The sequence below is a fragment of the Diabrotica undecimpunctata genome, chromosome 6 (assembly GCF_040954645.1).
Source record: "Diabrotica undecimpunctata isolate CICGRU chromosome 6, icDiaUnde3, whole genome shotgun sequence".
NCBI lineage: Eukaryota > Metazoa > Arthropoda > Insecta > Coleoptera > Chrysomelidae > Diabrotica > Diabrotica undecimpunctata.
The window spans coordinates 94,307,804-94,333,363 of NC_092808.1; the positions used below are offsets into that span (position 1 = coordinate 94,307,804).

Sequence of the window (25,560 nt, forward strand, 5' to 3'; positions counted from 1 at the left end):
AAAATAACAATAACCGCCAAACTACTTGTTTATTATAACAGCTCACTATTTTAAAATAATCTTTTTTTGAAATCGATTTCCGGAGTGAAAATCAAAACGTCAAAAAAAATTTTCATTACAGTCAATTGTGACTTAATATCATATAAATATTTAACAAAACTTAGATATGCAACAAGAAAACAGTTTCAGAACCTTTTCAAAAGAAATGTTATATTTCAATATTTTTAATATCAGTACGAGATATTTACACATTTCAAAAGTCTTGATTCTAAATAAAATGACAAAAAAATCTATTTTGCACTCATTATGGTGTTTAATAATCTTAAAAAGAAATTTATGTTATTAAAAATATCGTCTGCTATTAATTTATTAATAAATTATATAAAAAATTACCTTTTTTTCTAGTTCCATCTGTCTTGCTTGTGATTCCTTTATCTCTTGCTCTTTTCTGCGATCAAGCATTTCTTCATAAAAACTTTTTGATGCAGGTTTATTATGTTTATGAAGAAACTCTTCAACAAGCTGACAAAGTTGAAATATCATTTCTTCGCCTACTAAGTCTAACGCTTTTTGTTCAAGACATCCTTGTAATTCAATCAAAACGGTATTAGACAGACCTTTGCTGTTCTCTAGCGATATTTTAGGAATGCTGAAATATATATATTTTTATTAAACCAAAAATTATTTCGATTTTTTCATAAACTGTTTGTTAACAGTTAACATTTGGTTTAAAAATCTTGTTACAACTTTGGGGTTGTCCAAAACTATTAATATAGTCGATTCACTAAGTTTGCAAAAACTTTGACGGAATCATTGTTGAAAACATATAATATAAAAGTCCCTAGCACCCATTAGTAAAAGTTGGAATAATCCAACGGTTGCATACCTTTTAATTCCAAAAAAAAGTTCTTTTAAAATTCAATAATTTTGATTAAAAACTTTATATTTGTAAATATTCTATTAACGACTATAAAAAATAAAAATTTCAAAAATAAAAATGTAAACCTTTATTTTATTGCTTTAATGTTTTCGGTTTAATTTTCTTTTCTAATCAACTTCTTCTTCTTTTTCTACAGACATGACTCTGTCTGTTGTTCAATGTGCTTAAGTGGTGTTGTTAAGTTGTCGATCTATCGTTTTCGTGGTCTTTCTACTGACCGTCTTCCTATTGGGGAACCGTCTCTTGCCGTCTTTACTACTCTATTTTTTGTCATTCGGCTTATATGATCGTTCCATTCTACTTTTCAATTTCTTACCCAGTTCTTGATGTTCTCCACCTTGCATCTACGTCATATATCTGTACTTCTAGCTCGGTCCCATAGTGTCTTACCATCAATTTTTTTAAGTGTTTTCATCTCTGCTGTTTCTAACATCCTTTTTGTCCTCTCTGTGCCAGGTCTTGTTTCTGCCGCGTATGTCATTATTGGTCTGATCATCATCATCACTGGCTCGACAACCCTTTTTGGGTCTTGGCCTGTTCTAGGATTCTTCTCCATTCTGATCTGTTTCGTGCTTTTTTTCTCCAGTTTTTTATTTTTAAGGTTGTTATATCATATTGGTCTGATGACTGTTTTTTAAATTCTGCCTTTCGGTTCGTTCCCGATATTTTTATTTCTCCATATTGTTTCATTCAGGCAGCTTGCGGCTCTGTTTGCTCTATTCACTTGATCTTCCTCTTCAGTTTCGAGCTTTCCGTAGCTAGATAATGTGATGCCTAGATATTTAAACTCTATTACTCGTTTTATTATCTGACCTTCCAGCTCCAATTTACATCTTAGTTAATTTGCTGCTCTAACCACGCATTTTGTCTTTTTTGGGGAAATTAACATGTTAAATTTTCTGGCGGTTATATTAAATTGGTCTCAATAAACTATATGTGAATAATTTTTTAATGACAATATATATAAAACTTCCAGTCACTTCCAGTCGAGGTCAAAATTTGACCAGCACAGCACAACTGTGTCTGTTGGGGCCAAATGCAATAAATATAATATTATATCACAAGTTACAAAGAATCCAATCGAAAATAATAAGACCGGTATTTAGACATTTGAAGATATATCAAAAGAGATTTGATAAATTAACTTCTTTAAATATTGCGTGGTTGGCACTATAAAGTAGGCATCAAAAGTAGTTATGTGCCTATGTAAAACACGAGGCACGTCAACTACAGCCAGACTCTTAGGTTATGTTAGGTTATATTAGATTGTTAGATTCAATTTATCTGAATACCGTTTTTTTCCCTTTCAACACGTATGTTGTGTAGCTGATCACACAAACTAGCTTAATACCTATATTGAATCTATATATATATATATATATATATATATATATATATATATATATATATATATATATATATAGCTGATCACACAAACTAGCTTAATACCTATATTGAATCTATATATATATATATATATATATATATATATATATATATATATATATATATATATATATATATATATATATATATATATATATATATACCGGTATTTAGGCGCCACGCCCTTCCGGTAGGGATCTATGGAGGAGTACCACCGAGCCGCAAGCCCTTATCTCTTGCCGTACTGCTCCACCATAGGCCGATCAGACACCAGCATATTCTAGTTTAAGCCGCAGATTCATCTAGAATTTTAAACTGTTGCGTTAGCCATTTTTATTTTTTTGTACTCCAAGCTGGGGCTCGAACCCACATCCACTGAACCATTCGACAGTGACGCGAATGAGAATCGGCCGCCTAGCCCGCTTGGCTATCTGACCGACCGGTCATCTTAAATCTAACTGTTTTGAAATTTAAGGAAGTTTATTACGTTTATCAGTTTATTTTAAGGAAAAATTGTATCCTTCCTCTCTTATTCTATTTCTTTATAACGTAGACCTCCCCTTTACTACACCATTGGTCTCTACGTAATACTGTTTTTGTTGGAGAAAAATTCTACCTAATATGTAATTATAAGTATTAGTAATTTGTTTATTGTAATTAAATTTAAAGATTACAAATAACTTAGGATGTTAAAAAACAAGTTGTTTTTAAACGTGACTAATTGACGTTTGCAATTTTAAAATAAACAGCATTGCATATAACAATAAAACACTGAAAAGTTTTGTTTTCTGCACTTCCACAAAATTTATTATAATTTATAGTATATATAATTTATATATAGTTGTTAACTGAATAAGTTGAGGAGGGAAGAGCTGTTTGTCTTAAATTGGTCATTCAGAATTATATCTGTATCTTTTAATTTATTAATTTCCATAGATTCTAAGCCCTATAGCTTAAGGCCTTTATTTTGAATGTGGAGAATTTGGAATTGGTCGTTAAAATAATGATTATGATCTTGAAGGTATAACAAAAAATTTCGAAAGAATTATCAAAAATCGCCTTAACTGGACAAATATAATCTTTTGCCAAGCACTCAGTATGGATATCGATCTGGTCTTGGTACACTAGATGCAACAAGTCACTTAACAACAGATATCCAACTAAATTTTCCTAAAAATAAATATTTAGCATGCTTTTTTCTAGATCTTAAAGGTGTGTTAATTAACGACACTGTGTTAATTTAACAGTAATGCATTCACAGTTATGCGAACTGGGGTTGTCCACAAATTTATCTGCTAATATAGTAAATATTACTAGAAGCCGATACCACAAGAGTCTGTATTAAGCCCGATTCTCTTCAACATATTTTCGGTAAGTATACACGACATTTTTGTTGATTCAAGAGTAGAGTGCTGGAACAGTTTGAGAAAAAAGAGGGTAAATAACTGTTGGGGAGCCAATAGCAAAGTTGTGGTACGAGTGGAGACGAAATGCTAGAAAAACTATCTGGTAAAGGCCTCCTAGGACAAACGGACTTGGTGGTGGAACGACGAAGTGCCACAGAAGGTTAGGAAAAAGTAAGAGACTAGAAATAGGTATGACAGGTCTAAAAAAGAGGAAGATAAGGATAAATACAAGGTAGCAAACAGGGGAGCAAAGCGCGCTGTAGTTACTGCTAAGGAAAGACCGTCTGCAAAGCTGTATGAAAAGTTGGAAACAACCAAGGGGATAAAAAGGTTATAGAGCATTGCTAAAGCAAGGGACAAGTCATCAAAGGACTTGACTGACATGCAGCAGATTAAGAGTGTTGATGGAAGAGTGTTAAGATCCGATGTTGAAATAAAGCAAAGATGGTATGAGCACTTGAGTATGAATGGAACGTTGCTAAATGAACACCAGAGTGGAGAAAGAGTATGCGAAACCCCAAGTCATACTGGAGATAACGAGTGATGAACTTGTCGAGACTTTAAATAGGATGAAGAATGGTAAAGCAGTGGCAAATGACGAGTAGGATATATGAGGAAGAAAGGGTGCCCAATGCATAGAGAGAGAGAGAGAGAGAGAGAGAGAGAGAGAGAGAGAGAGAGAGAGAGCAAGCGTATTGGTATCACAGTATAAAGAAAAAGTGAACATTGAGAACTGTAAGAACTATAGAGAGATAAAGTTAATGTCGCAAACAATGAAAATTTGGTAGAGAACTGTATAGAAAACGTTAAGGAAACAGACATCGATAGAAGAAGGACATCTAAGGATACAGGCTGGTTGGTTTAACTGGAAGCGAATGAGCGGGCTACTCTGTGATCGAAAAATCGGGGCTGAAACTAAAGATATACAAGAGTGTGGTGAGGTATGCGTTACTGTACAAGTTTGGCCTAAACAGCAGGAAAGGAATAGAAGATAGAGGTAGATGAAATGAAAATGTTATGGTGGATGTTAAGTAAAATTTGAAGGGACAAGATCAGAAACGACGAGGTTATGAAAAGAACCAATCTCAAAAAGGTTTAAGAACAAATATTGCAATGGGGGCCCCTCATAAGCCCTAATTTGGCCTCTAGGCTAGTGTGGGATTTCCGAGAGGAACTCGGCAGACTGGTGGAACATAACAGTGTCACACTGATATGGGTTCCAGGTCACCGGGAAATATAAGGCAATGAAAAAGCTGATGCACTTACTAAAAGGGTATTAGCTCGAAAATACTTCGATCCAGGAAATTTTACTGGAAAAATACAGCCACATACATGGCATGTAGTAAAATATATATTGGACGGACATGTGATAAAGCAGGAATGATTTCAGAATTATGTCTTCCTTACTGGACATGCGCCAGTCAAGGAACACCGGCATACAATGGTATTGTTTCATGTAGAGCTGCGGACTCTGCAGCAGATAACCTGAAACAGTAGACCATATCTTGCACGACTGCGAGGCACTAGATCACAGGCGGCAAACACTTTTTGGAGACAACCACACTTACATGGATATAGGGTTTCAGAATCCTGGACTGGGTATCATGAAGGAATGGAAGATATACAATAAACCATTGGCTGCAGTACGACCGGTTTATAACAGAAAGCGTCCAGGAAAAAAAATAGGACTGCAATGGTTTGGCCACGTCAAACGTATAAATAAGAACTATGTGGGAGTAAGGACAAAACTGATAGAAGTTGAGGAAAACCGATAAGAAGATAGAAGGACTGTGTTGTCGAGGACTTTAGAAAAAGTATTTAAATGAAGAAGACACGATGGAAAGGAATGAGTGGCGAAGTAGAGTAAGGAACAGCGACCCCTAAATGAAAAGATGAAGAAAAGATTTCCGGTTTTACCGTTAAGTGATAGAGTGATAGAGAGCTGTAAATATTTCAGAATGTACACGTAATTTCACACGTTAAATCCGTGTATTTTCAGAGATAACTTTAATGTGCTGTCTATGTGAAAACCTTGTATAATCACCGAAAATGACTCCATCTGGACATTAATGATCAGCAAGGTATACTGATGGCAATGATACTGTAGTAATCACTTATTGTAAAATAAAATGATTAATAATTGATTGAAAATGATAACTTTTTTAAAATGCGAGTATTTTCTCATTAATTTATAAATATCCTTTTATTTTTTACTAATATTAGTAAATTAAAACAATGATCAGGATACAATTTGTAGGATTGATATTTTTAAATGCTATACCTTACCTCTCCGGATAGTTTTCGTCACATATCAGATGCATATCAACTTGTACGTAAATATGAGTTGTTCCCAAGCTTCCTTGTTGGGGTGTTAATGTAATGGAAAGGTTTAAAGGTGACCATTTGTTCCATACTGCCTTTTTACGCAGGTCTTTTAGATTTTCAATGTAGATCGCCTTTTAACAAAAGTTATGAAATAAAAATATTGTCAAAAGTTCAGACAAAAATAAATAAAAAAAAAATGCATACAGGTTAATAATTGCTATATACAATAAAACACTAAATAATAATAAATATTTTATTATATTATAGTAAATAGTAGATAATAAAAAATATACTATGAATGAATTTAGACAATGCCTGTCCAAAGAGGAATTACAGCATAAAGACGAAAAGTTCGACTTAGATTCCAAAGTAACCGTCAAAGATTTAGGATTAAGACAACGAAATTATTTTAAAGATGACGGAGATCTGACAAAAACCCGAAGACCCGAATCCGAACAAGAACCGAAAAGAAACTAACCCGAATAAGACCCAAATAGGAACCGAATCCGAAGAAGAACCGAGCCTGAATGGGAGTCGACCCGAAGAAGAACCAAAAAAGAACTTAGCCCGAATATAAATCGAATGGGGCCAGAATAGAAACCAAACCGAATGGGAACGGCATAGTAGCAGGCCAGAAAAATGCTGGTATGGCTATGTTCAAATAGTACGCTATGTTAGAAAGTATAAATAAATGCCTTAAGTATAAAGATTAAAAGTTGTTCACATAAATTACGCAGAAAGAAAGAGTGTTAGATTAGGCGTGATCACAGAAGTTCAACAGGATCTTTTTAGTGTTCCGAAAAATTCCAATACTTCCACATGAAAAGATGTACACAGCTTTTGAAGCCGCTGGGAAACTGTACCAATTTTGTCGCATTCCGTTTGGTGTTACCAATGGTGTAGCCAGTTTCCAAAGAACAATCGACTGGCTCATACGCACAGAAAACCTTGAAGAGATATATGCCTATCTTGATGATATAACTGTTTGTGGTAAGACGAAGGTAGAACATGACAAAAATCTTGAGAACTTTCTGAAAGCCACAGACAAATATGGCTTGACACTAAACAAAACCAAGGGCAAATTCAATCAAACAGCAATAAACTTACTTGGTTATACTATAGGACCAAACCATGTCATAAAGCCCGATGCTAGCAGACTACAACCCTTATTAAAAATGCCTCCACCGAATGACACTGCATCTCTCAGAAGGGTATTAGGTATGTTTGCCCATTATTCAAAATGGATTCCCAAATTTTCCGAAAGGGTCCACACATTAGCTCATGTCAACAATTTTCCATTGAACAAAGATGCTTTATCTTCTTTTGAAAATCTGAAATCTATAGTTGCAAAGTCATCTGTTCACGCTATCAACGAAAATATGCCATTTGTTGTTGAAACTGATGCTTCAGAACATTCAATTGCTGCTACCTTGAGTCAGGATTCCAGACCCGTTGCTTTCTTTTCAAGATCACTTAACTCTAGTGAGCTGAACCATTCTGCTGTGGAGAAAGAAGCATATGCTATTGTTGAATCTCTAAAGAAGTGGCGCCATTTTCTTATAGGAAAGCCTTTCACAATCATTACTGATCAAAAGTCTGTAACATTTATGTTCAACACGAAGCATTCCAGCAAGATTAAAAATGAGAAAATACTATATATACCAGGTCAAGAATCAGTGTTCGTAGAAGACCCACATGAGTTACATTCGACTCTTAATGATTCCTCATCCAATACAACCACGCAAAACATGCAGCCCCTGGCAGATACATCTACATGTCCCCCTCCACCGGATTCATTACTTCTTGAAGAACCCCCAATGAGTTCTGAACAGAGCTTATCGCCTCCTTCAGCACTACCTAGAAGATCGGAAAGAATTCGTCATTTACCACGGTATTTGGAAGATTATAGTGTGGGAGAATGATGTGATATTAACCTCCTTAGTATTGCTTTGGCTGTAGACTTCTAATATTGTAGACAACTTTATGCTGTCAGTGTTTGAAAGAAGTCACTGTCACTGCCATATTAATTTCTATTGTTTTTGTTAACATTATATGTACAATTTATGTTGATTAAAACCTTATATCCTAGGTTTTGCTTTATCATTTCATCCAGGTTTCTGAACCATATGTTAGAACTGGGCGTATTATTGTTTTGTAGAGTTTTACTTTTGTATTTCTTGATATAACTGTAGATTTAAAAAGGAGATTAAGCCCAAAATAGCATCTATTGGCCGTGCAAATTCTGCGGTTTATCTCTGCGGTAGTGTCATTTTCAGTATTGACGAGCGTTCCCAGGTATACAAATTCGTTAACTGCTTCGATGACGTCGTTTTCTATAACAAGTGGCCGTAGTATTTGTGGCTGCGTATCCATCTATTTCATTTTATTGGTGTTTATTATTAAACCCATTTTTGTAGCCGCTTCCTTTAGTGCTACGTACGCCTCTCGTGCTGCGTTTTCCGTTCTCCCAACAATATTGATATTGATATCATCAGCATATGCTAGGATTTGCACAGATTTGTTATATATTGAACCGGTAGTTGTGATTTGTGACGTACGTATTACTTTTTCCAGAGCTAGATTAAATAGTATACAGGAAAGTGGGACTCCCTGACGTAGCCCGTTATTTGTTTTAAAAGGTTCAGAGAGTTCCCCCTGGATTCGTACTCTGCATTCAACTTTTTCAGGGGTTAGTTTGGTTAGACTTACCAACTGATTTGGTACTCCTAGGTCTATCATTGCTCTAAACAATTCTCTTCTATTTACAAAGTCTCTTAAATTAAAATTACTAAGAATAAATTCAAACGAAAGTTAAAGATAATAAAATAAAATTGAAAGCTTGTAAACGAACGGAAGATCTGTTATTACTTTTGACAGAATTGACATTGCAGAATTAAGCTTCATTTGATTATTTTATTTGTGACGCCCCGAGATTGTGATAAAATAAATGATTGGTTAAAGTCTTCGTGAGAGAGATAGGCTGTCATTTCTCTTTATTAGCTGTCTGGGGTCAAAGTGATGGGGGAATGTTCCAAGGGTATGTACATGCCCCAGAAACTTATATGCATGACCTCGGAACTCGGAACATTCCCCCATCACTTTGACCCCAGCCAGTTAATAAAGAGAAATGATAGAAATCTCTCTCAGGAAGACTTTAACCAATCATTTATTTTAACACAATCTCGATGTGTCACAAATAAAATAATCAAACAAAGATTAATTCCGCAATGTCAATTCTGTCAAAAGTAACAATTCTGTTCGTTTACAAGCTTTCAATTTTATTTTCTTATCTTTAACTTTCGTTTGAATTTATTGTAATTTTAATTTAAGTTGGTTACCTAGTTTTTAAAGTTTAATTTTAGTTACCTATTGTAGCAAGGAATTTTTGTGTTGTGCTAGTAAAAAAACTAGACATGGTGAATTATTGTATTGTTCCGTTGTGTACAAATTATGGAAAAATTACAAAAATGATGATGATAGTAAGTTGTCAGGAAGCAAACAATAATAGTATTTAACATTTGTTTCTGAAAATATGAGTGTAATAAATATTATGTAATTAGTTTATAACTGTTTTATTTTAAACAACAAATAAATATACGTATATCTAGAAAAAATTATGATTTTTACATGTGAGATTATTTCATCGGAAAATAATAAGATATTTTCCAGTAAATTTTAATTAGTAACGAAATAGCCCGCAAAAGGCACTAATGGGTATGTATGTAAAGGGTGTCCATTTGAGTTTCCCGCCAAAAGATGATTAGTAATAACCCTAGTCGCAAGTGATGCTAATGAACGAAATTTATACATTGAGTTGCATATCTATTTCTATATACTATTACTATATTATTTATCTATGGTCATGCATATAAGTTTCCGGGGCATGGATTATCACTTTGACAAATAAGAAAAATCACTGATTTTTGTGCTACTCGTTAAATTTTGTGAACGTTGGTGCTTATTATCGCCCAAAAGTACGAGTATTATGTCGTTACAGTATGTTAAGGCTTTCTCTTCCCTTTCCCATATTCAATGCAATTAAAAACGGCATAAGCTAAAAGCATCGACAAAAGAAATATGCTAAACTTAAGTTTAACAGTAGTATGTTTGACTAAATCAGAGATAGAGAAAATACTACATGAGTGATGGAGAAATATTGTTGCCTATATAGACTATTTACATAGAATTTCTTACACTCTATACTGGTACTAATACACAGATATGTATAACTACACAAGTTTTCTCTGTAGTGATTAAACCAATGTATCCCTTTTAAAGTTCATACACAGTGAAAATAACAACAGTGAGATATCTCAGTGTTGAACAAAATCGTGACTTCAAATTATTATTTGCGATGTCACAGCGACACTGGTATATCTTGCCAATGCCACACCATCAAGGACTTGTAGCAACAGGTTTATTCACATTTAGTTACGTATTAGTAATATATTTCTAGTAAAAAGCTCTGGTTGTGAAAAATAATTACGAAGAATGAATGAATGAAAGAGGAAAATTTATAGTATCCCTGTTGAATCATAACAAAAATTAATCAAAAGGTAAGTGAAAATCATTAATAATGTTTATCCTATGACTAACTGAATCTGCAAAAGTAACGTGTTTGTGTGAATGATTTCCTCATTTGCTGAATATGGTGAGCGAATTTAGAAATAGGTACGCAAAAATGTTAAACAGATATAATAAAATTGGTTTTTAGGTGATGTAAAAAAGGAAGAAATTCAACAATCTAGCCTTGCTAGAAATGCTTGCAAATCCACAGAGGAATATATTGCAGAAAACACTGCCCAGTATTTTCATGGTTTTAATCTAAGTGACTAAAATGATGTGGGATATAGATGATGACTACAATTTTCCTGACTCAAGTAAAATTTATTCTTTACTAAAAGATATTGTTCTTGAAAATGAATATCCACATACACTCGATAAATTGAAGGGACCTTCCATCCAAGCTGATAATTTGAGCTACACTGATGAGCAAAATGAGATGTGTTGAGTCTAAATAATAGATCCTAGTCTACTTGAAAAAACTTCTAGAAAAAGAATGATTCATTCGGAGAAGGGGAAGAGAAATGTAAAGAAACATTAGATTGCAACAGGCCACAACTATTTGTCAAGGCTGAGCAGGTTGCACGAAGCCAAAAAACTAAAACCGCCATGCGATAACTGTTTATATAAATATACTGTCCAGTACTGTCCAGAAAAACTAAATGAAGAATATAAGGAATCACTGCTAAGAAAATTTTATGAATTAGTGGACAAGACTTGCCAGAGAGATTACATATCAAAATGTATGACTCTTATTTTACCTAACAATAAATATAGTAACTGTCAACATTCAATTAATAAGGCTTGTCATTTCCTGTCAAATGACAAAAAGTGAGGACCTGTAAAAAGTTTTTTAATGCCATGCTTGATATTTTAAATAATGCTACGGCAACAATTGTTGCTAAAACAACCTAAACTGGATGTGTGGAGGAAGAAAGAAGGGGAAAACACGATAACCATATAAACAAAACTGAAAAACGAAAAATTTAATACATTATGCAACACAAAAATTTGTTCCCTCGCATCGAGTCATATTACTGAAGAGCAAGAACAAAAAAAAAATACCTGGAATGGTCATTGAATTTATCAATGATATTTAGGCTGTACAATAAAAAATGTATGAAAAAAAAAAGATTATGTCTCTATCTAATCTATTATGTATAATAGATTTTATTTTCCATAGAAATTAACGTTTCGGCAGGAAACCATTGCCTTTGTCAAGATTCTAAAATGTACAAGATTAAAAACAAACAGTTATTGTAATATATATATATATATATATATATATATATATATATATATATATATATATATATATATTATATTTATTTGCCAAAACATAAAACGGGACACTGACATTAATGAAGTGACAAATAAAAGTTGATATCTGATATCTCATGGTTTACTGTCATTAGTGTATAATTATTTTTATATGGGCGTATCATTGATGTTTTCGAAAAAGGTAAAGTGGAGATATGTTATGACTATAACAGCTTTTTACTGTGTTATATTTATTATTATTTAAATCAGATTGAAATATATTTTATTTTGTGTATCCTTTTTGCCATTTGTTGAGTTGGAATTTCTTTTTATTTCTATTGATTCATATATCTCCCTCTACTTTTTGTTTTGTTCAGTTTTTAAAATTTTGATGTTTTAGAAGTAAAATTTATATATATTTATTATGATGTTCTCGGAACACATGATGTGAATGTAAGTACAAAGCTTTTTATTGATAAAACTAAAAATATGATTGTAAGGTCAACAAAAACTATTAATGTAGGTTGTAAAAAAGAAAGATTGAAACCATGGATTACGGGGGGACTAATAGTTTCAATAAGAAAAAGGGATAGGTTAAAAAAAGAGTGTACTTTAAATAATAATAATATATTTCTTATAAATAAATATAGGATATAGAAATAGTATAGAAAAACTATCTAAACTAATACAAAATGCAAAATACTTTTACTATAAGAAGCTAGTACAAAATAATGCAAATGATCCCAAAAAACTATGGAAGGTAATAAAACAAGCTACTAATGATGAAGTATGTAAGACAGAAATTAGAAAAATTGTAAATAGTGATAATGTAGAGCTAAATGATAAAAAAGACGTTGCAAATGAATTTAATACATATTTTACTAGTATAGAAAAAACATTAGCTGATAAAATCATGCAGTGTCCTGACAGGAGAGATAGCGGGTTGTAAAAAAAGGGTGTTAAATTCATTCTTATTAACTCCATGCAATGAAAAAGAAATATTGAGAGAGATACAAAGCCTAAAAAATGGGGTGAAGGGAGGTGAAGATAACATTTGTTCAAATTTAATTAAAAAATATAAAGAAAAGTTAATAAAGCCACTTCAGCATATTATTAATATAGTATTTGGTACTGGAGTCTTCCCAGAAATTTTAAAAACGACAATAGTACTGCCATTATATAAGCAAGGTGACAGAAAGTCTACAAACAACTATAGACCAATTGCGTTAACTAGTACTGTAAGTAAAATAATTGAAAAATGCTTTAAAACAAAACTACTAAAATATAAATTGTAATAAAGTAGTTGAAAGGACACCATTTTTAAAGTACTTGGAAATATACATTGATGAAACTTTTCAATGGAAAGAACATATAAATTATGTAACTAATAAAGTTAGAAAGCTTATTTTTAAATTCTATGAACTAAGAAACATACTGAATTTTAAAGTACTTAAGCAGGTATATTATGCGGGTACAACAATTCTTTCAAAACTCAGAATAGCACAAAAATGGGTCATAAAAATTATGCTGTTCAAAAATAGAAGGTATGCAACTAACTTATTATATAGAGAAAGTGAAATATTAAATATTGATCAACTGTATAATAAGTGTGTAATTAGATTTATGTTAAAAAATACATATTATAAAGTAAACATAGAACACGGTATAAATACAAGAAATGTAACTCTAAATAACATAAAAGTGAACAGTCCTAAACATACACTATGTCAGAACCATATATATACTGTAGGACCAAAATTATTTAATAAGTTACCACAGAATATTAGGGCTAAACCTTACCATAAAGTAAAAAAAGAAATCTTTAAATGGATTAGAGACAACATAAAATAGGGAATTATTTAAAACAAAAACTTAAAAGAATTTAAAAGAAACTAAATTCTATTCTATTACTGAAATGTGATTTATTCTAGTATTTGTATTTACACTGTACTATTGCTAATAAAAAAAAAACTCCCTCTATAACGAGAACTGAAATGGCAGACAAATTACCTCGTTATAAGCAGATCTCGTTATATCCAACATCAATAATACTATGCATACATATGAATATGTGAATAGTGAAGCCATTCTGAGCAATATGCTAATAGATATTGTATGAATGGCGTTTTTGGAAAAAAGTTGTTTACTTTTATTGTCAATGAAATATGTTAAAACAAAAAAGAGTTGTTTACTTTTATTGTCAATGATATATGTTAAAACAAAAAATCTGTATTCTGCAAATCTGTATAAAGCGTATTTTTAAGAATAACATATTTATTTTCAATATTTTAAACAAATTCAATAAATTATTATGTTGGCTCTTAAGGCCACCTGTTAACATAATAACAAAGCATATGTTGTTTGCTTCTGCCAAACCTGTCACATTCAGACCAAATATTCAATTAATTATAAAATATAAATAAATAGCATTTAATAGTAAATTGAATTATAATATACCTAAAGTAAATAATATGTTTAAAACTAATAATTGAATTTATATAAAATTATTTTAAAATCAGAAATATTAAAAAAATATATTAAAAATTAAATTTTGACAATTGTTACTGATCGAATCCTTTATTGACAAACATTCTTTTAATCTTTTACTTCTCATTTAATCCCTTCGCTCCGGACTGTTATACGGCAAGTCGAACCTATATATGGATTTGCGTGCTTAACGAGTTCATAACGGACCCATGTGCACCACCATATTTAACGAACATGCAAGCGAGATGCACACCGGTGCATCTTGCTTGGATGTTCAATTTTATTAGTTATTTTTTAAACAGTTTTTAATTTAAACCTGCTTAGAAAAAAAAAATACAAAGAATTCATTGAGAGTAGTGAATTGATGTAAAGAACTGCTATTTTATGATGCTACCTATAACGATGCCATCAATAGGGTGCAAGCTCAAGCTGACGTAACATCCAGCGAAGAAAATTAGCTAGATAAGTAATTTCTGAAAAGTTTGATTTTAATTATTTTGATAGCTGAAAAACAAAAGTTAATTTTCGTTTTATTCTTTTTTTTTTATAATTCAAAACCTCTTTAATAGAATCTTTGTTACCTTATAAAATATAAGTGTTTCTTTTCTTTCTGAAAATATAATGTAATTGAAAATTTTCCCTGTTAAACTGAACCTTCAAGTAAGATTATTCATCATATTTTTAAAATTGTTTCCAAATATGTTGTGTGACAGTGAGATATTTACTTTTATTGCAATATATTTCCAGTAGCATTTCTGTGCAACAGTGAGACATGTCTTTTTTTAAATTTTGGTACAATTTTTCACAAAAGTACTGTTAAGTAATCTAGTATTCAGTTTACAAGTTTTATTCAAAATATAAATGCAGTTCTCTGTACGATAAGAAAGTTATGACTGGTTATTACTTTAGCAAAATATATTTTGCACAGATCATCACATTTCTCAGTTTATCGACAATTACAATATCCCACTATTGCTGTCATGTATCGAATTCGTGCAACAAACTTGCAAAAGTTGACAATGAATAGAAATGAATGAGAAGAAAGACATGGAAAGCTAGAGGCTATACTTTGGGTTTATAGTACCAATGGTGATGATGATGATGATAGGGGTACAAAGGAAATAATGATGATGTAACAAATTACAATGGTTTAAAGCAAATATTATGTTCACCCACATCTCATATACTTAATTGTTTACTATACATATCACCTTAATATTCAGTTATCGGGTGCATATTATTTAATAACTGTTCCTAAAAACTTTTTATCATACATATAATAAATGATTTTGTACATACTTGTAAAGCTTCTAACTCATTATTTTGACGAATTTCAGCAGATTCTTCCCCTGACATTCTTACATTTTAATAAATAACAAAATATTTACTTGTTTCTTATTTATTCAAGGTAAAAATTGTCTACTCAATACTTCTGAAATGAACTTTTTTGAATACTTTTCTCTTGTTGATATTAATTATGTCAAATAGTACAACCTCACTTTTTTAATGTATTTGTGACCACAGTATAAATAAATAACGTTGTCTATACTGTGTTGTGTACCACGGAGTAGGGAAACCACGGAGTAGTATATATTGTGAGTGAATACTGAATATCGGTTATACAGTCACATTTATTATGTATTTTTAGCCCAAATCACAGAAGATATAAAATCACAGATTCATATATATCATAGATAGGTGTGGATAGGTCATAGACGTATATATTAAATTCTAACTCAATGGGCGCGTTCAGCAGACGGAGCAGCTACCGCTCCGCTACTTCCGAATCCATCGGTTAGCGCTGGACCAAATGTCATAAGTCAAAACCTGCTGGATTCCGCTACCGCTACCTTATCTGTCAATGTCAAATAATTTGTCATTTTAAAAATTAAATATTTTTGTTCTTTGTTTACGTTTGTCAGTAGATTACCAATTTAGCTTGACTTTTAAATATTATTTAACTTTACGTCACATTCATATAATAGGAATATAGAAAGGAATGACATAATTAGAGTATTAGTGGAAGAACTTGCGAACGAGGAAAATAATATCCAGCTAATTGGAAATGTTGTGGATCAGTTGACACAAAATGAAGAATTAGAGCTAAATAATGTTGAGAGAGCTCAAGTGCCTCCTAATCAAAATTTTTATGAGGAAACCATTCACCAATAATATATGGGAGATCTTTTTGTAAAGCATTTTCGCATGAGTAGGGAATGTGATGAAGTAGGTTTTAGTAAAGATTATTAGTTCTTTGAAAACTACATATAAATATTTTAGGTAATTACTCAGCAACTAGGAAATTTAGGAGCTATACCCATTTCAATTCAATACCCTACAATTCCTTTAGATAAAAAGTGGAACATCTATTAATGTGGCGAAAAGGCAAATAGAATGATGATACTTGTATATATTTTGGTTCATTAATATTTATGTTATATTTACAAACTTTTCTTATTTGGCTTATAAACACACTTTCCTCTGTAAAATAATTAATTTTAATAAAACAAAAGCTACTAAAAATATATCATTTTATTTACAACATTTTACAAGTTTTATTTACAGTGCTATAAATGTAGTTAATACAATAAACTGATTTGGAAGAAGAATATATGAATAGTATGATTACAAAAAAAAAAAATAACATATACAGTCACAAAATAAGATAACAAATCAATTCAGAAAAAGTCACAAGGTATAATGGTATCTAATGCATGCAGATAATGTAACACTAAACACAATACAAAAGCTGAAGTCGAAAGTATTACAAAGTTGGATCAGAATTATCACTTTTGAAGGGGAAAACTGATAGATTAAAAATTTGGAGCTTCTTTGAAGAGTTAGTTAATAGAAGAGTTCTGGGAGTAAAGCTGTTATAAGAGTAATTGAATCTATGAAAAGAATATAAAAAGTCTGCACATACCTAGTTGCAATATTGGAGAATAATAAACAAATATTTTGGAGAGAAGTTTGAAGCAGGTGCACAGGCTGTTGATAATTTTAAATAGAACTATTAAGTCTCTTTGATTTCTATATACCTCAAGAGAAGTTCAGTATACATTCTAATGCAACATATTCACAGTATACATGCATCCATACAATGGCATGACAAAAAATTGGACAGTCTTAAGTTTCAGTTTAGATGCAATGTAATAGGGGGACAAAACTGTAGACCAGTAAATGAAAAGGGATCTAACCATGGAGAAGGAGATCAAATAGCAGAGATGTAAGAAAAATCTTTGATGGTTCTCTTCACAAATCCAAGTAGCTTCATAGATTTCTGTATTGTTGTGGAAATGTGTGATTTATAGTTAGAGTCAAGGTTCACACCTAGATCCTTGGTTTCAAAAGTAGAATATATGGTTAAATTGTGTTTACTATATTCGAATATTATTGGGGGATGAGGAAGGTGCAAATGAAAACTATGACATTTTGACGCATCCAAATACCATTTTGTGTGCTCCACTTATAGGCGATCAATATCCTTTTGCAGACTTCGGCCTGGCATTTGTTTATTTTAAAGCATTTTAAATCGTCAGTAAATATATAGTAAATTTTCACTTACTTGGAAACAACATATTAGATAGTTGACAATTAGATTAAACATTACACACAATTATCATCTAAATAAGGAAAGCTATATAGTGCCTGAAAGAAAGACTTTGATATGAAAGTAATAAAACCATCAACGAATTGAAACAATAATTACATCTATAGGCATGATAACAACAGAACTAAAAAACCAGAAACAGAGAGGAATAACACCAGCTTTCAGAACAAACAATTACTTAAGCAAATATAATAAGCACCAGAGCCAACATAAAAAACATTTATACAGTGGGGTATAACAAACTTAATCAAAAACCCAACATACAATATTACATCTGTTAAACTGGTAGAACCTTAAACAAATGTATACCAGAACACAAAAGAGCTTTCAACAACAAAAAACAGAGTCTACATGCACACTTCACCTTTTATATCATAATAATTCATTTAGTGAACAATTTCAAATCCTTATATTAAGAAATTTATGAACCCTCACACTGCACCATAGTGAAAAAAAAGGACCCTTCTGGCTGTATATCTTTTTAACTCTATATACACACAAAATTAAAATCTAAGTATATATCTACACATTTCTTTAAAAAAAAAAAACCTTAATTTGTGTTAGTTAGAGGTGAGAATCACTATATGATTCACGCAGCCTTGTTGACTGATATCGTATATTACAGCAGTGTGCATCAAATGCCGATTCACACAAAAACAAGTCCATATGATTCATGCGACCGTGTTTATCAATGTAATATCGTTTATTACAATTATATGTCCATTTCCACAATATAGGCCATTTTACAGAAAAATACAATTTTGCTCTAAATGAATATTATTTATTTCCAACTGTTAGCCCGTAGGTGTTTGTTGATTTCACTGTGTACTCTGTGCAATTCTTTATACTGTGAAAATGAGTTAAAAAAAAAACAAGAGAAACTAAATAGTGTAATGAAAACAATATTTTTTTAATATATAAAGTTTTTGTTAATTTCTTATTAAAATAACAATGTATTTAAATAATAGTTTTCGTTAAAAAATAAATACATAATAGTTGACTTAAGTAGTTTTTATCAGTAACCCACTTTTCAGGCTGTGAGAATCAAACATTGGTTCACATATTTCAGAGGCCAAATATAGTTTCTGTTGCTTACAGCCGTCTACGTTTTAACTGCATTAATGATACTTTGATATGAGAGACCACAATTGCTTCTCAGAGCTTTCATAATTTGTGATGTGTGAGCATTACAAATGCGTGTGTATTCGATATTTGATTCTCGCGGCTGTAAAATCGTATTACCCGTGTATCACATTATGCTTCTCATGGCAGTGAGATGTATTAAAATATACAGATATAATTCTGAATGACCAATTTGAGACATACAGCTTTCCCCTCCTTTATTTGTTCAGAGACTATAAAGTGTAAAACAGACATTTGTTTGTCAATTGAGAAAGACAAAATGCTGAAATAGCTGTAGTGGGAAGAAATTATAATAAAAGTTATAGAGATGTAGAAAACAAAAGTTTTCAGAGTTTTCTTTTTAGATAACATTAACTATAAGTAATGATCAATTTCGACGTAAACATTTTTAATAGCTAATATATGAAGTGAAAAGAAAGTATGAACAAAACATGAAGGAATGGAACCAAACAGTCATTAAATTGTAAAGATAAATAATGGATCACCTTTTTGTTATTAGGAAACAGCTGGAAAGGAATTAGAAATCCAATCAAGAAATACCTCTAAACAAGTTAAATAAATTCAATGGATATGTCCATATAATAAAGTAATATATGGCTGGAAGTAAAAACGTAAAAGCAAAACAAACAAACACCTAACCCTCAATTTTAGTACAGAAATGTCATGAATGACATTTCTCTCAACATGTTGGATGGAGGTAGCGATACATTTTTACGCTACCAAATTTGACAGGCCGCTCCGGAAGTAGCGGAGCGGTAGCGGTTTCATTTTGCAGACATTTACTCAACAGTTGTGGAGCAGCTCCGCCTGCTGAACGCGCCCAATGATTAACATATGGGAAGTAGGTACGGTGCCTTAAATTAGTACCTACAGAAGAAGACGAGGATATATCCACACAAAGATGTCCAGGATGCCGAGAGGTCAAATCATCAAGAAGCTGGCGGTGCAAGAGCGGGACGCTGAAGAAGAAAGAAGGCTAAAATGAATGAAAGGAATGACATGTAAATTTATATTAGGCAATAAACGTTTTTATTATTTTTATTTTATATATGATTAACATAAACCAGTAGGGTAGAGTGAGGTTAACTGAACAGGCAGGTTAACTGAACACTTCAACGTACCTGCCATCTGTTAGAGAGAATCAGAGCCGTGCACATGTAGTTTAAAGCAAACTCTAACAGCCACTACTTGTGGCCATTAAAGATTTCTATATAACCTACAGGGAATTGTCAGTGAAGTCAACATGGTTTTTTTGGATGCAAGTAAATTTTTCGCTCTATGAAAATTCTTATTTTTAAGCAGATTAAAATATAATTTAGCTAGTTATTTTGTACACGGTTTTTGAGGTAAGTATGAGCCATCTATTCCACTATTTAAAGTTAGTATATTTGGTGTTGTTCTTAGAATTATTATTATTTATAATTTTTATTACCTAGTGGGGTTAATTGAACACTCACCGTGTGAGGTTAGATGAACATATATCCAGTTAACCTACTATAAGGCGGTACGCATATAATCTGCTTTTTGAATTGGTTTATGGGTCACCTGCAATAATACATTTAATTGTAAATCATTTATGTGGGCGTCACGTCTAAATGTATTGGTTCCAAATCAACAATAAACAAATTGGCCCAGCAAAAATCATTTAAGCGCCTTGTCTTAATATTTTTACTGGTTTCTATTTATTATTACTTTATATTTTTTTTTGTTTCAGAAAATGCCAAGGAAAAGAATACGAACGACAAACAATAGGTCCTACAGTTCAGAAACATTAAAAGAGGCTTGCAAAGAAGTCTTAGAAAATAGTCGTTCAGTAAGAAACGTAGCTATCCAGTTTGGTCTTCCGAGAATTACACTAAAACGTTATGTAGACAAGTGCCGCGACCATGATTTGGGGACGGTTAATTTTCGCCCAAGTAATGAACACCTAATGGTATTTTCTCAAGACGAAGAACTGCTTCTTAAAAATTATTTACAAGAAGCTTGCAACATTCATTATGGATTGTCAGCCAAACAAGGTCGAAGGCTAGAGCTAACAACAAAACTATAAAGGAGAGTTGGATTCGGAATGAAATGGCAGGAAGGGAGTGGATGTTTAATTTTATGCTAAGACACAGATTATCATTAAGAACCCCTGAACATACTAGTCTTAGTAGGGCGACCAGCTTTAATAAAGAAAATGTACAAGCATTTTTCAAAAATCTGAGAGAGCTTAAAAATAGATATAATTTACGTGCCAATGATGTCTATAATCTAGATGAGACAGGTGTAACGACGATGCACAAACCACCAAAAGTATTGGCCGCAACAGGCAAAAGAAGCGTGGGGCAAATGACTTCTGCCGAAAGAGGGGTCCTTGTTACCTTGGTGGCAATTATTGGCGCCACTGGAAGGTATGTGCCACCCTACTTGGAAGCAAAGGTGCCGCAACACCATCTGGGTGGATAAGAAGTGAACTCTTTTTGCCTGTTTTGCAACATTTTGCTCAACATGAAAGACCGTCAAAGGAACACCCAAAACTAATGATTATCGACAATCATGAAAGTCACTTAAGCATAACGGCACTAGATTTTGCGAAGGAAAATGGAATAATCCTTTTAACGTTACCTCCTCACTGCAGTCACAAGCTGCAGCCGCTAGATGTGGCTGTGTTTGCTTCGTTAAAAAATTTTTATGGTGCCGCTTGTGACAGGTGGATGGTGAATAATTCGGGAAAGACTATTTATGACGCTGCAAATCTAGCAGGAGAAGCTTTCCTTTCACAAGCTTTCACACTAAAAAATATATGCAGTGGATTTAGAGCTACTGGCATAGAGCCGTTTAATGATCAAATATTTTCTGATGATGACTATTTGTCATCATATGTAACAGATAGACCAAATCCAGAGAACGGACAACAGACTTCGTCCAACAGTGGTCAAATAGGAACATCAGAAGAAAACTCTCAACCCAATTAACATTAAAGAGGCCACTTTGTCAAACCCCAATATCAACAATTATAACTCCCGAACAGATTCGCCCTCACCCAAAAGCCAAGCAACACAAATCTAACGTTAGACGTAAAAAACGCAAATCTTTAATACTAACGGACACACCTTTTAAAGAAAATTTAGAAAAAGAAGCTAGGATTCGAGAAGAAAAGGTCAATAAAAAAATAAAAATAAATCAAACTAAGAGACAAGTTTTACTTTGACGATGTAGATTTTGGCGATGTAGAATCCAATCCACCCTAAGTTTAAAAAGGGGACTATGCTATTGCAAAAGTTTATGGCAAGACTAATGCAACCTGTAGGCATTATGTGGTTCACATTGATGACAATTTGTTAAACGGCTATGATGTTAGTTTTATGAAACGCCATAACCAAACACGATATTTCTTAGAAGGCGACCCCGGTTTTGTTCCTATTGATGATATTATTTACAAACTGCCTCTGCCAATAAAAAGTGGCAGTGCCAGGTTTGCTAACATGATTTCTATAGACTTTGATGAATTTGACTTTACTTTATATTAGTTCAATAAAGAGTTGTTAAGAAAATTTCCTATTTTCTTTACCCATTTTTTTTTGGTATATCATACTGTCCAGTTAGCCCACTTCCATGTTCCAGTTAACCTACTAGGTAGGTTAACTGGTCAAAATTGCAGATTATTACGAAAATCATCCCCCTATTCCTATAGATATTTATTGAACTTCAAAAATCGTATTAAATGGTTAGTCAAATAACAACGAAACACAGGATAAATATTGGCTTATTTTGAACCAGACACTAAATAAATATAATTTTTTTTTTCAAAAGATGTCCAGTTAACCTCACTCTACCCTACATATCTCTGACATAAACGCATCATAAACGGCATAGGACTTATCATCCACCACCATGTTTTTCGTACAGACAGATATTTTTGATTTAATAAAGAAATAAAGGGTTTAGACAATTTATAAAATAATATATTTATTGTCTTTAAATGTTTTAGAGCGTGAATCCCTCTTACATATTCCATAATAACACCGCTTGTTGTATCTTTTTTGTACAGGTATTAATCGATAAAAAAATTGATTTGCTAATTGTGGCACTTTATTTTTTTCGATAACTAGACTTTATTTGGTATTTTTTAGATTAATTAACGTAACCTTTTTGTTTACAAAATGCCTGTTCGAAAAAAATGGCTGACACTGTTTTTTGATGAACATCTATGCCAAATATACTTTGTCTTTTTGCTCAATGAATATACTACACTAAAGATTTAGCATAGACACAGAATTGAGAATTGTAGATCTAGCATAGATGTAGCATACGTATATAGCAGTTACAATGCAAATACATGCGCATAATAAGCTTTGAACATATTCATATTATATTTATATTATAAACATAACAAGCTTAAATATATAGAACCCAACCTGTTTGTTTACAAAATGCCTGTTTGAAAAAAATGGCTGAGACTTTTTTTGATGAAAAGTCCTATCACTATCAGTCAAATGTGAAGTTTTTTCTGTGGTATTTAGAATTCTTCTGTTTAGAATATTTTTTAGCCATCCTACATAATAGGTAACTTATAAGAATTGGTTTCGTTATTTTGATATCACATCTCTATTAAAAGTTCAGCAGCCTGGTTCTGGTTTCTGGTTCTCAGTCAGCTGTCAAATAGGTTAATTTCATCATTACAAAATTGTAGTTTTTTCTCATCAAAAACACTTCATCTTCATCATATATGTAAAAAATAATGTTTTCACTACAAAATCCTAATCAGGTATGAAACATAAAATGTACACCATAATAAAAATACTATATGCGTTCTGTTTCAGGCATTTGCTACATTATCACAGTTCTCCTCTAAAATAAACACCAGGCACTCTGTTCACTTAAAGAAGACTTCTGCTAAGAAATCTAAACATGCTCAGAGTTTTATCTGTTTAGATAGTTTTCTAGAAGCTGTTAAAAATTGTGACTTTTCATTTGCAAAGCATTTGAATACAAAAGATTTATTTGGAAATCACTTTATTAATAATTTTAAAGTCTCCTATACCTCAAGTAACACTTTCTTTGAGAATAAACATGGTTTTTCCGAAAGTGATTTAAATAAAACTGTTCCCACAATAATATTTAAGAAAGATTGTATATATGTTCCAACCACACTTTATCAGAAGTTGGTTGATGGTTTGTTATTTCAACGTCCAAGTTTATTTAAAACCCAATTAAGAACTTTTAAGACTGACAGAAGCATAAAAGCTGAACTTAACAGAAATCCCCCTTTAACAGATAGAGTTAAACAAGCCTTCGGCATTACAGGGTCAGATGCAAGTTCTACCATTTCTTCAAAATTACCAAATTCTCCAGAGAATTTAAAACATATGTTAACTTCTGAAGATGGAGTAAATGAATCAGAGAAGCAGAGGTTGAAAGTTGCTTTTGCTGAAGGATATTTGATGGGAAACAATGCTACTCCTAAACCAGGAAAATCTACAAGATACTTAAAAGTAGCTACACAAATTTTAACTGTTTTTATATTTTTGGCCATTATATTTAGCCTTATAGCTAGTGCCAGTGGATCTGTATTCAGGTAAGTAGGTAAAAGTGTTCTTATTTAAAGTAAGAAAACTAGTAATTAAACACATAAACAAAATTTGAATACTAAAATTAATAACAATCTATATAAATTGGGCTGTATATTGTATTAAAATTTAGCCAAATGTGTTAGAACCTTGAACAAAAGTGTTTTCTAAACTAATTTACAATATACACAATGTTGAATTGTGTATTACACTGCACGTTCTTCATGGGCTTACATTTTCCATTCACAAATGAATTTCTTTTCTGGAAGCCATCAATAGGTCACACTTGATTTTGTCCAATATCACAGTGATATACTTGTGCCTTTGTGTGTAACTGCCATGTGTTATAACAGCTCATACTGAAGCTAATTGGTTTGTTGTACATCTTCTATCTATGTAACCTTAGCAAAATATAATTATGTGGAAGTCTAGCCTAAAACTATTTTGTGATACTGTAATCATTCTTGTTTTAAAGAGAAAATAATTATATTCTACAATACCTGCTGCTAAGGCAGAAGCAACTTTGAAAACTATGACACACCTGATATAAAATATCTAGTAAGGCTGCCAGTACTTACAAGTAAATAAGTGGAATAAAATTACATTATTAACTCTTGCAACTGATTTTAATGTGTTCAAAGAATATCTAATAAACAGAAAATTCTGCTCTGAAAAAGTAACAAAAAATTATAAGAATATCAAGTTAAATGAAACAATTTATATATAGCGTATATTGCAGAGTGTTACACTTGAATATAAGTAGACCAGGAAAATTACAAAGGTTGCTGTTTTACTTATATGAAAAAGCTAATAAAGAACAACAAAATGTGAAGAATTTTCAGATAGAGTAAGTCCCACTGAAAATATTTAATTAAAAGCTTGAAACAT

The 25,560-nt window shown here is 31.9% G+C and overlaps 2 protein-coding genes across 2 annotated transcripts in view; one reads left to right on the forward strand and one right to left on the reverse strand.

Moving 5' to 3' along the window:
* The window catches only part of Gcn2 (eukaryotic translation initiation factor 2 alpha kinase Gcn2), a 112,083-nt gene extending 96,179 nt beyond the window's left edge, over positions 1-15,904 (reverse strand). Inside the window, exons 1-3 of the mRNA XM_072534903.1 lie at positions 15,667-15,904; positions 6,019-6,188; positions 394-649 (exon numbers count right to left, since the gene is read on the reverse strand). Of these exons, the coding sequence (XP_072391004.1) occupies positions 394-649; positions 6,019-6,188; positions 15,667-15,723 (483 nt within the window). The 5' untranslated portion in view covers positions 15,724-15,904. The remainder of the gene's footprint in view (positions 1-393; positions 650-6,018; positions 6,189-15,666) is intronic.
* Positions 15,905-23,710: 7,806 nt separating this feature from the next.
* Positions 23,711-25,560, forward strand: part of YME1L (ATP-dependent zinc metalloprotease YME1L) — a 37,857-nt gene continuing 36,007 nt past the window's right edge. The window contains exons 1-2 of the mRNA XM_072534906.1: positions 23,711-23,870; positions 23,926-24,680. Coding sequence (XP_072391007.1) covers positions 23,844-23,870; positions 23,926-24,680 — 782 coding nt within the window. The 5' untranslated portion in view covers positions 23,711-23,843. The remainder of the gene's footprint in view (positions 23,871-23,925; positions 24,681-25,560) is intronic.